Here is a 12,244-nt window from a genome sequence, read left to right as displayed (position 1 = left end):
TAAATGAATGTGTTAAATTTTGCATTGGGGATAAGGAAGCCAGGGTTATTGCCGACAATGCCAACGCCCACTGTTCATCTGAGATTGGTCCTATATTGCAAGACCAGGCTGTCCTTGATGGTATGTCCACAACTACTTGGAATTTATAAAATAATATATCAGACCCTTTTTTCTTTGTCTTATCCAACAAAGCTATTACGGCTGACTTATTAAATTTCAGCTCATGTGAATGGCCTTGTGCTTTTAAGGCATGCCTAAGCTGTACAAACTGAAAACATCTTTAGTTTGGGATATTATATTTGTTTCTTCCTGGAATAACTGTACCTTAGTCCCTTAAGCCTCCATATCAAACCCTTCCAGTTTAATTAGTTCCCCATAACTGCTATTGCTTCATATTGGAGTATCTATCATATAGCCCTTTATTTCTGCAATATTTTTAATTTCCTTCCATACTTTGTCAAACAATTTAGCAGTTATGGATCTTTTATCGGACAATTGATTTCTAGTCTCCAATAAAGAAATTAATGAGTATTCGTCATATACTGATAGCAAGAGGTCCTGTATAGGATCGGAATTTGACACTACAGTCCATCAACAAAAGTGTTATAGCTGTGAGGCTAAAAAGTAATTTTTAGGATTGGGAATTGCCAGCCCCCAAAGCTTCTTTAGTTAGCATTAGTGCAGTTAATTTTATACAGGGCTGTTTCCTCCTCCAGATAAGTTCTCTAAAAAGGGATTCAATTTTTCTAAACATGCTGTGATCCACGCAGGGGAATTATGAAACACATAGTGTAAGTGTGGGGTCCAGATCATCTTAAATAGATTGGCTCTGCCAATCACTGCCAGTGGGAGCTTACACCAGCTCCAACATTTATTCCTAAATTTCACTAATAAAGGTTTAAGATTAAAATTTTTGTATTCTTTTACGTTCCGAGATATCTCTATCCCCAAGTATTTCACTGTATGTTTAATTTGGATTTGGGAAGCTTGATTTGATAAGGGGGTTTTTAACTCATCTAATGGTAATAATACAGATTTATCTGAAAGCCCGAAAACAGCCCAAATGTGGAGATGGTGGAGATGAGGCTCTTAAGCTCCGTTAATGACTTTAAGGTATCCCCCAGGAAGATAAGAGCATCATCTGCTCTTATCTTCCTCTCTACCTGCCTAATGAAACCCAGTTATTTCTGATGATTATCTAATGGCAAGGGCGAGAGGCTTTACCGCAATGGCAAACAATAATGGAGACCCCCTGTCCCCTATTGTCCCCTACAGCCTGCCTTGTCCCTCGCTTTTGGGTCCATGTCTAACATTTTTACCCAGTTTAGAAATCCCGGGCCTATACCAAAGGCCTCCAATACAGCCCATAGATATTCCCACTCCACCATAGCAAAGGCTTTTTGGGCATCTAGGCACAATATTGCTCTAGATCCCATATTGTCCATTGGTAGTTGCATATTTTAAAAAAAAGTATACAAATGTTTGTTGATGCTGTTCTTGTTGGAATAAAATGGGATAATTACATTTTGATGTGGCACTTCAATCTCAAATTCCTTCAATCACAAACCAAGGAGACTGGAAGTCCTTTGGCATTGAGAAGCTGCCAGTCCTAACAATCCAGGCATTCTAGTCAAACACCCTTTTACCCCCTATAACATAAGGATATTCATACATTTTTAACACTATCTTTCCAAATGTCTTTCTTAAGTAGCTCTAAGAACAAGACAGAGGTTCTAACCACTCCATAGTCTAGCTAAAAGTAAAAACAAATTGCTGGAGTTTCACCTCAAACCATTCTGCCAGTTTTAAGAAATCAAAGCAAAAAAATGGGTGGATTTTCAGACTACAATCAGAAAAAGCACAGCAGGGCATTAATACATTTGTTGTGCTGTAGCAAATTTCTAAATGGTCTACTATGACAAAGAGGGGGAAGCAGTAGGCAAGGAAACAAGTAATACCAAATGTATTTCATTACCCTTTACTCCTATAGAATTCTAACAAGTTGCAACTTGCTGTTCTGCAGTGTGAAAAATTTCCATTGGTATTACCTGTTTCCATTTCATTTCATGAATACAATACTTACCACATGATAATCTGAACTATTTGCATTGTCGCTTCATTCAATGCATTGAAAAAGTCCACCAAAACTTGCCCTTTTTCTCCCATTTTCCCAATGACAATTCCAAATACAATGCAGAAGACAATAAGACCCAAGACATTCACTCCATCGGTGTAGACGCCAACAAGCTTGAATTCCTTTGTTTGGTTCTGTGGAATACATCAAGAAAGTTTAAAAATTACACACAGATTAATGTAATGATTTTTAATTCATACATAGGTATGATTCACAGGATATTGATTAGTAAATCTTTCTGTCCAAAAAAAAAACCTCATAGAATTGCTTCTTAATTTTACATACATCATCACTGTCACACAAATAGTTTTATGTGAGTACACAAATAAATTATGCAAAAACAATAAGGATATGGACAGCCGCACTCCAGTAACTTGAAAAAAGACGTGCCCTTTATTGGGTACAGGAAAAAATGCACTACAGATATCAGCACACAGTGGGATAAACAGCTGACGCGTTTCGCATTGAGTGTCAATGCTTAATCATAGCTAAGAATAGCTAGTGCATTTTTTCCTGTACCCAATAAAGGGCACGTCTTTTTTCAAGTTACTGGAGTGCGGCTGTCCATATCCTTATTGTTTTTGCACATCCTGTGCATTGCCAGCACCCATCTGCTTCTGAGTGGACATCAATTACCCTAGTGAGCTCACCTGGAGCGGCAGCTCCCTTACCTACACAAATAAATTAATGAATTAATGATTTCACACAATTTAGAATAAAAACAATTACATAACCCAAGAACAAAATGTAACGTGCTTCAGCTTACCAGTCCTTAGATGTGGTGGCTGCATTTGTTTTCTATTTTTAGGCTTTTTTAAACTTATTTTCAATTGGTGATCTTGTCATACTGTCTGACTTAGCGTAACAATGCTCACTTATGTTACCCTAGTACAGGGGGTATGTTAACACTGAAAAACACCCACCCCCCTCTTCTCATCTCTCTATATAGTGGTTTATTTACTAAAAATGGTGGGTGCAAAATCAGATGCAGCTGTGCATGGTAGACAATGAGCTTCTAACTAGAGCTTGTTCAATTAAGCTTTGGCGATAAAACCTGGAAGCTGATTGGTTTCTATGCACAGCTGCACCAGATTTTGCACTCTCTCATTTTAGTAAATGAACCCCAGAGGGTTGTTCTTTAGTCCACAGAGCTGATCTGATCAGGGTTGACAACATTGCTTGGGGTTTCAATGCAACAAAGGCACTGTGTTGTCAACTTAAACAAGTAAGGGCTCATTGGATATCTGGCAGGAGTAAAACTGTTTTTTTTTTCTGTATATGTGGCATATGAGCAAGAGGCAAAACATGGAAATACAATACAGTACCTATAATTTATTTTATATATATATATATATATATATATATATATATATATATATATATATATATATATATATATATATATATATATATATATATATTAGTGATGCACCGATATATGGGTGGCCGATACATATCGGCCGAAAACAGCTGTTTTGGGGACATGCCGAAACAGCTTAAAAATTGCAGATAATGACTAGTGGTGCAGAGCGGTAAAACACACACTGAAATTGTCTCCGCTCTGCTCACACACAGCCCCGCCTGCTCCTAACCACACTGTGATAAACAGAATGCCGGTCTAATGCTGAGATGTGTCTATCACAGAGTGGGGTTAGGAGTAGGAGGCGGGGCTGTGTGCAAGCAGAGCGGAGACAGTTTCAGTATACGGGCGGCGAGTTGCTTTCTTTTCTGTGCACTGTGCAGCCATCCGTCCTCCCCGTCCAGGGCTGCTGATAGAGCGGGGTACAAGCAGTGCTCCTGTATCAGGCCTGGGCCCCATTTGGTCAGCAGAGGTGCCAAGTTTAGAAAGGGCTGCCTGTAGGCGGGCCCCAGTGCAGGACCATGTAAGCAAAGTACAAGAAGACAGTGCAGAATCTAAATTTCTTCTCTGGTTACTTCTCCCCCTCTAAGCATACCTCAACCCCCCTTCATAACTGATTGGCAGAGGAGAGAGAAAGGGACAGAGGTATTAGTTGTAAAGTGTCACATCACTGGTGCATTATGGGGCAAGATTGTTTTGGGGACTGCAGAAGGCGGCAAACTCTTCAGTATTGGCAGGATTCTGGAAAGGTAAGTCACCTTTTTTTTAATCTTGGGGTCGGGGCAACGATGGTCTGAGTGCATGGAGGCAGTTGGAGTAGTTCTCAGCCTCTGTGCTTGCAGCAGCCCTCTGCAGTGTATGGGGAGACTCCAGGCATAGGGAAGGGGTGAGAGCAGGTAACATTTGTGGGAAGACACTGGAGGGGTTCCTGTCATGTAGGCTGTACCGGGGTCCCATCATTTTTAATAGTAGCCAAGGCCACTGACATTAATTTCTTTAACCAGCACCAGTTCACCTGATTCCACAGTGGGTGTCTAGTCTTTGTACAGAGGATCCCCCTGATTATATCCGGATGTACACAGCAATATATCTGCCCCAGGGCCACTGATAGAAATCATTGGGCCCCGTACAGCCTACCTGACGGGGCCCCCTTCTGCTTCACACCTGAAAAGTAATTTTCGGTTTTGGTTTCGGCCTGACATTTCTTTTTTTTCGGATTCGTTTTGGTTCTGAAATTTCCATTTCGGTGCACCTCTAATATATATATATATATATATATATATATATATATACACATACATACATTTCCTCATCCTTTTTTTCAAAGGAATACTGGCTTAAAATTGAATGATAATACATGTATCCGCCTAGTGCTGAACCTGTTTTCTTTATGAAGGTCTAAGTTTATTTCAATAATATAATACTTTAGATCATCACATCACCTGTTGTTCTGTCGCAAATAGATCTAGAGTGCTGTTCTTCTCAATTGTACTGTTCTTGTCAGGATCTTTGGTTGGTATCACCTCTTCTCTCTTGGTCTTGTACTGTAATACAAATGTTATTTTACAACAGTTATTATGACTGATACATGGAACAGAGTTTAAACTGTACTATAACATAGCAACATCCAGCTGCAAGTACTTTTCCTTGTACAATATTATATAGGTGGCTTTGACCAGCATAGGCCCGGATTCACATACATCGGTGCATATTTATGCCGCCGTAGCGTATCTCTTTTACGCTACGCCGGCGCATCGCACAGAGGCAAGCACTGGATTCACAAATCACTCGCTCCCACTCGCTCTTAAAGATACGCTGGGTTTCCTCGGCATAAGCCTGCGTAGGTGAAAGTGGGCGTGAGCCATGCTAATGAGGCGTGACCCCATGCAAATGATGGGCCGAGAGCCATAAAGATACGAATAACTAACGGCGCATGCGCCGTCCCGTAGACGTAGACGTATACCTGTGCGCATGCTCAGAATCACGTCAGAACTACTCCCTAAGAAACGACGGATCACTGCCTAAGACCTGAACATAACCTACGCCTAGCCATATTCACGTACAACGTAAACGACAAAAGATACAACGGCTTGTGTTCACTGGTCCATACCTTTGCATGAGTTGCGCCTCCTATATGGGGAATAACTTTACACTGGACGTACGACTTACGCAAACCACGTATATTAATCGGCGTATCTCTCTCATTTGCATATGTGCATAGAAAATCAATGGGAGCGGAAAATGCGCCCAGCGTAAATATGCGCCCACGATACGACGGCGTAGGCAAGTTACGTCGGTCGTAGGAAGCCTATTTTTAGGCGTATCTCATATTGTGGGCACGGCGCACAGATACGACGGCGCATAGTTACACTTACGCGGCGTATATCGAGAATATTGCGAATCCGGGCCATAGTATTTTTATCTGGCAAAGCTTATTTGTTTCAGCTTTAATCCCTTAAACAAAAGGGACCAAAAAAAAAAAAAAATCATATTAAGTCATTACTAATCCAGAGGCTCTATTAAGTTTATACATCTGTATGTTACATTGTCCATAAAATAAAAGTAGATAGTTCAAACTCAGTAACCACACTCATATAAGCATCAGTAGAAGGAAGCAGCTATTTTACCTGCTGGAAGCATGCCTGGACCAGGTTTTCGGGAAACATGTTCCTAGAAAGAAAGTAATAGGATAAGGCAAGGAAGACATTATTTTTCCAACTCAACATAATACATATAATTTGGGTGCAGTTGCTCACAAGGAAAATGGGTAGGCACACAGGAGCAGTTATAAAGGGGTCAGGCCCCGTACACACGACCAAGTTTCTCGGCAGAATTCAGCCAGAAACTCGATCGGAGCTGAATTCTGCCGAGAAACCCGGCCTTGTGTACACTTTTGGCCGCGGAAGCCGATGAGTTCCTCGTCGAGCCAAATAGAGAACATGTTCTATATTACCTCGTTGTTCAATGAGGAAAGTTGGCTCGCCGAGATCCTCGGCGGCTTCACACAGAACTCGACGAGCAAAACGATGAGTTTTGCCCATCGAGTTCCTCGGACGTGTGTCATAATGGAGCATCCTTTCACTGCTGATTATTTAGACATTAGAGAACAAAACTTGATAGCTCGGTCTGAGGACTGAGAAGTTACATTCAGCCATTGAGACTGGTATTATCACAAAACACTGCTCTTGAGCCTTATGAGTTTATGATGCATTCCAGATATCGCCTTTACAAAAGGAATAACAATGATGGGAGAAAAATTTACAAATAGTTCTTCAAAAATTTAAAGCTGAATTGTCATCTACTTATATTTTGCCTCCCCTGGTTCCTCCATTTTTATTACACACCTTATTTCAGACCCAGTGATGTGAGAGTCTTGCCGTGTGCAGTGAAATCAGAGTAAACAATTTAAGTACAAGGCGGAGCCTTTACAACGGTGCAAGACTGAAAGAAAGGCTGACTTTTAAATTTCAAGTCCACAGCTGCTTATGAGACTAATGCCCCGTACACACGATTGGAAATTCCGCCAGCAAAAGTCCGATGTGAGCTTTTGAAAGGAAATTCCGACCGTGTGTATACTCCATTGGACTTTTGCTGTCAGAATTTCTGCCAGCAAAAGATTGAGAGCTGGTTCTCAAATTTTCAGATGGAAAAAATTCCTATCGGAAAACCTGCTCGTCTGTAGCAATTCCAACGCGCAAAATTCCGAACGTGCTCGGAAACAATTTGACGTATGATCAGAAGCATCGGAATTCCATTGGAGAAATATCTAAACTCTGATGGAAGTCTTTAGAGGTGTCATACAATATAACACAAGTCAAAATTATCCAATGAAAATTATACACTGGTAGACCTAGTAGTATTCAGAAAAAAAATACAATCTATTTTTAGCAAATTATTTCACACTATGTTATTTTTATCCTAATAAAATGATGTACTTATCCTTAGTACTTATCGTTATGTAAAACTCTTGAATTGCCCATTTCAGGTGATGTTTCACACAACATCATTTATCACACATTCCCTGTTATTCATCAACAGTTAAAGTCATAAAGTTAAGCAATATCTCTAGATCTAGATAATCTTTTGAGAAATAGCTCAATCTTCAAAGATGAAATGAGTACACTGGTTTATGATTCTATGTATCTTTTTTTCTAAGAAAAGCAATTTAGGATGGACATTGCCTACAATAAAATTGTCCTTTTATATTATTAAAGTGATTTCATATAATTAAAACACTGACAATAATTCTATTTACTTGCTCAATAATGGTTATATTTTTTTTTAAAGCAATAACACTCAACTACAGAGGTTTTTATGTTGCATAAGGAAGAAATAGAGTGTCAGATTTGTATTGCTGTCCGTAACCTTACTGGGGAGATTTACCCTCACACTTTACCCCTAAAAAACGAAAAATAAAGAGTTTATTCATACAGGCGTTTAGCAACATACCATCAGAAGAGCCCTTTGTTTATTTAATTTTTTACTTATTAGGCTTCATTTCCATGGACGTTTTTACAGCCACTTTGTTTAGCCTTTTTTATAGCTTAAAAACGCCTGTCCATGTTTTTTTTATTTTTAAATTAATTTTTTATTTTTTTTAAACTGGAGCTCAAAAACACTGCAGTAGCGTTTTTTGCGCGTTTGAGTGTTTTTTAACGTCTGCCGTTTTTACAGCTCTAAGGCTGGAGCGTTAGAACGCACTGGTCCTGTTTTTTTTTGCAGCTTAAAAACGGCTCAGCATTCTACAGCTCAAAAACGTCATGGTGGGCATGAGGCCATAGACTAACGTGGAGAGACGTTTTTAAGCTGCAAAAAAAGCTCAGAAAAGTGGCTGTAAAAACGTCCAAAAACGTCCATGGAAATGAAGCCTAACAAGTACTTAGCGCAGTCAATTTACGCAGCGCTTTACACATATATTGTATATTCACATCTGTCTCTGACCTCAAGGAGCTTACAATCTAAGGTCCTTAACTGATATTCATACTATAGCCAATTTAGACAGAATTCGATTAACCTAGCAGCATGTCTTAGGAGTGTGGAAGGAAACCAGAGTACCCAGAGGAAACCCACGCAGGAACATGGAGAACATGCAAACTCCAGGCAAGTAGTGCTGTGGTTGGGATTTAAACCGATGACCCTAGTGCTGCTGGTCAGAAGTGCTAAGTTTACTTTTTCTGTCCTAGAGATGTCCCAATGCAAAACCTGTGCACCAGTCCCTGTCAAAATGGCTGTGCAGGTGTGTCCATACAGCCGATGCGTGCCCAGCTCAGTGCTAGGGCAGAAAAATAAACAAAGATCTCTTCATGTTGTATGGGGCTGAGCACCTGTGTGATTGAGCCCTAAGAACAAGGGGTGTAATCAGAACAAAAATACATTGCTTAGTTGCCAGGCTGTCATGGTAAACCCCTTCTTCCTTACCAAGTTATGACCCAGAACAAGGTAGTAATTTTAAAACCAGCAACTGCATAATTGTTCTGGGTCAATGAAATTTGAGAATCAACTAGATGACTAGTACCATAAAGGTGGGATGGGAAAGCAGTGCAGATACTGTATTTCTCTGTGAGATGTTTCAGTGACTTTAAAATTAAAGGGGTTGTAAAGGCAGACGTTTTTTTATCCTAATGCATTCTATGCATTAAGATAAAAAGTAATTTGTGTGCAGCAGCCACCCTCAGCCCCCCTAATACTTGCCTGATCCCCTACTCGATCCAACGATGTTGCACGAGAAACTGTTCAGAACTCTCCCTCCTCATTGGCTGAGACAGCAGCACGGCGCCAATGGCCCCAGTTGCTGTCAAACAAAGTCAGTGAGCCAATGAGAAGAGAAAGGAGGCAGGGCCAGGCCACAGCTCTGTGTCTGAATGGACACAAAGAGCTGTGGCTCGGGTGCCCCCATAGCAAGCTGCTTGCTGTAGGGGCACTCAACAGAAGGGAGGGGCCACGGGCTTTCCGAAGAGAGACCCGAGAAGAGGAGGATCATGGATGCTCTGTGCAAAATCACTGTACAAAGCAGGCAAATATGACATGTTTGTTATTTTTAACAATAAAAAAGAAATTATACCCCCATTGAACAAGACCCATTCAAGTGAATAGCACTGCTCTGCAAGCGCCCCATCAGCCCCTTTCTTTGCAGCCTCAGCTGTACTGGAGATGAATGAATAGGAAGCAATCTGAGGTTTCCTGATCATTCACAAACTGAAGCATAGTAAACACAATATACAATGCTTCAGTGAAGAATGAACACAGGAGTTATCAGTACTGATTGCTCACTGTGTTCATTCAGGAAAGGAAAGGCCAGTAAATATGACATATTAACCACCCCCAGCTCTCCATCCTGAAACGATCACCCTGTTTGCCCTCAGCAGCTGCGGATGAAAGAATAGAGGAGGGAAGCCGTAGGTGCTACTGGGGAGGGGGGGGGGGCACCCAGGGAGGCCAGCACAGCAGGTGAAAGGGGATGCAGATTCTAGAACTGATCCAGTGGGAGAAAGCTGGCAACACTGCTGGGGGGTCCACAGGATTCATCAGGCAGTACTGCCAGCCCTCCTGCTTGGCAGATGCTTGGGGTCAACTTTTGAACTGATGGGTCTTGGGCCCGGTACAGAAGGGCTGGCTGTACTGCCTTATCAGAAGCCCTGGTCTTGGGGCAGTGATGTTCAGGCAAAGCTGCATTGTCTGTGGCTTACTAAGAGAATTTTCCCCAGAGCTTAGTGAATGTGTTTGAACTTTACTTTGCAAAGAATACCCAATTACGTACAAAAAAAACAAGCAAAACATAATTTTTGCTCAAGGGATCAATATAACTCACATGTATCCATTTACTGTAATTGTTGCAGTTGAGCAACAGTAAACAGGGCTGGTACCTGATATGAAGCAATTGTACCATGATTAGTAACTGGAATATTGTTTTAGTTCTCCGCAAAGCAGAGTAGATGACAGGAAGGAAGCGTACATGTTATTCCAAATCAAAAGATAAATAGCTTTCTTCAGTGAAAGAGTACATAGACAAAGACTGTACAAAGTAGGTTTGTTCCTTACAGCTCACAATAGTGAAATCCAAGCATAACATGATCGTATTGCTAAGAAACCCTAACCGATCTTCCTGCAACGCTGGTTCAAAATGGGGATAATTTTTAAGGGGTCAGGCTACCAAAAATACATCAGTTTTTTAAGATCCTGAAGATCTAAAACCCCACTTGATTTTCACAAACACCACCCACCCAATACAGGGCTCAGTCACACCAGAGGGTTAAGGTAAGTGTTATGCACATGTTTTGCAACGCATTGTTAAATAAATCACAGTGCTTGTTTTTCTTTTTTTCTTTTTTCTTTATTTAACTTTAAACTTTGTATAATCCTCTGCGTGGCATATCATTGTGATGCATTGTGAAAATGCAACATGTCCTATTCTATTTTTTATTTATACACTAACTCAACACATTGGTGTGAACTGAAGTGATAAGGCAAACTGCCCTGTCTATGCATTGAAACTGCACTGGGCCAAACCAACAAGGCTGGTGTGAATGAGCCCACACATATCTTAACAACACAGTTCTTGTAAGGTAAAAAGCTAAACTGAATTCACCAACATCTACCGAAAATCTAAATACCAATTCTGAGTGGACTGTTCCTCACTTTCAGAAATTCTAAACATGCTAAAAAGGATAAAAGTATCAAGCCCTTCCGTGAATTGAGACGACAGTTTTTCCTCCCCAATTCGAGTTTAAATATTACCAGCTGAGGCATGTGATGAGGGCCCAATTCCCAGACACACTGGGCCAGATTCAGAAAGATCCGCGGATCTTTCTGCTGGCGTAACGTATCTTATTTACGTTACGCCGCCGCAAGTTTTTCAGGCAAGTGCTTTATTCACAAAGCACTTGCCTGTAAAGTTGTGGCGGCGTAGCATAAATCGCCCGGCGGAATTCAAATTCGGCGGGTAGGGGGCGTGTATCATTTAAATGATGCGCGTCCCCACGCCGAACGAATTGCGTCGGCCGCGACTGAATCCCAGTGCGCATGCTCCAAATGACATCGGCAAATCGTCATGCTTTCGACGTGAACGTAAATGAAGTCCAGACCCATTCACAGACGACTTACGCAAACTACGTAACTTTTTCAAATTCGTGGGAACGACGGCCATACTTAACATAGGATACGCCTCATATAGCAGGGGTAACTATACGCCGGGAAAAGCCTAACATAAACGTTGTAAATGTACTGCGTCGGCCGGGTGTACATTCGTGAATTCGTGTATCTAGCTGATTTACGTATTCTAGGCGTAAATCAGCGTACACGCCCCTAGAGGCCAGCGTAAATATGCAGTTAAGATCTGACGGCGTAAGAGACTTACGTTGGTCGGATCTTAGTCAAATCTAGGCGTATCTGATTCTATGAATCAGGCGCATAGATACGACCGGCCGGACTCAAAGATACGACGGCGTCTCAGGAGATACGCCGTTGTATCTTCTCTCTGAATCTACCCCACTGACTCTGGAACCTGACTCAATCGAGCGACTGCTGACATCGAGTGCGATGGGGAAGCTCTTTCCACTCTGTACCTGTATTTGACGGTTGGCCACGCTGTTAAACTTACCCGGGTAATGGATAAATGGAAGGTGGACATCCCGACTTTGGGGGAGGAGGAACGGGAGGAATGCATCTCCACCTACATCCCGTCCATGATAGCAGCCAAGGACAGATTCCTCCAGCTCAAATTCCTACATAGGGCATACTTCACCCCTCACAGA

The 12,244-nt window shown here is 41.4% G+C and overlaps 1 protein-coding gene across 1 annotated transcript in view; it reads right to left on the bottom strand.

Moving 5' to 3' along the window:
* SLC1A1 (solute carrier family 1 member 1) overlaps positions 1-12,244 on the bottom strand; it is a 110,129-nt gene that overhangs the window by 20,323 nt on the left and 77,562 nt on the right. Inside the window, exons 6-8 of the mRNA XM_040357381.1 lie at positions 6,122-6,164; positions 4,937-5,038; positions 2,084-2,268 (exon numbers count right to left, since the gene is read on the bottom strand). Coding sequence (XP_040213315.1) covers positions 2,084-2,268; positions 4,937-5,038; positions 6,122-6,164 — 330 coding nt within the window. The remainder of the gene's footprint in view (positions 1-2,083; positions 2,269-4,936; positions 5,039-6,121; positions 6,165-12,244) is intronic.

Source organism: Rana temporaria, chromosome 1, assembly GCF_905171775.1.
Source record: "Rana temporaria chromosome 1, aRanTem1.1, whole genome shotgun sequence".
NCBI lineage: Eukaryota > Metazoa > Chordata > Amphibia > Anura > Ranidae > Rana > Rana temporaria.
This window is presented reverse-complemented; position numbering and strand designations above follow the sequence as displayed.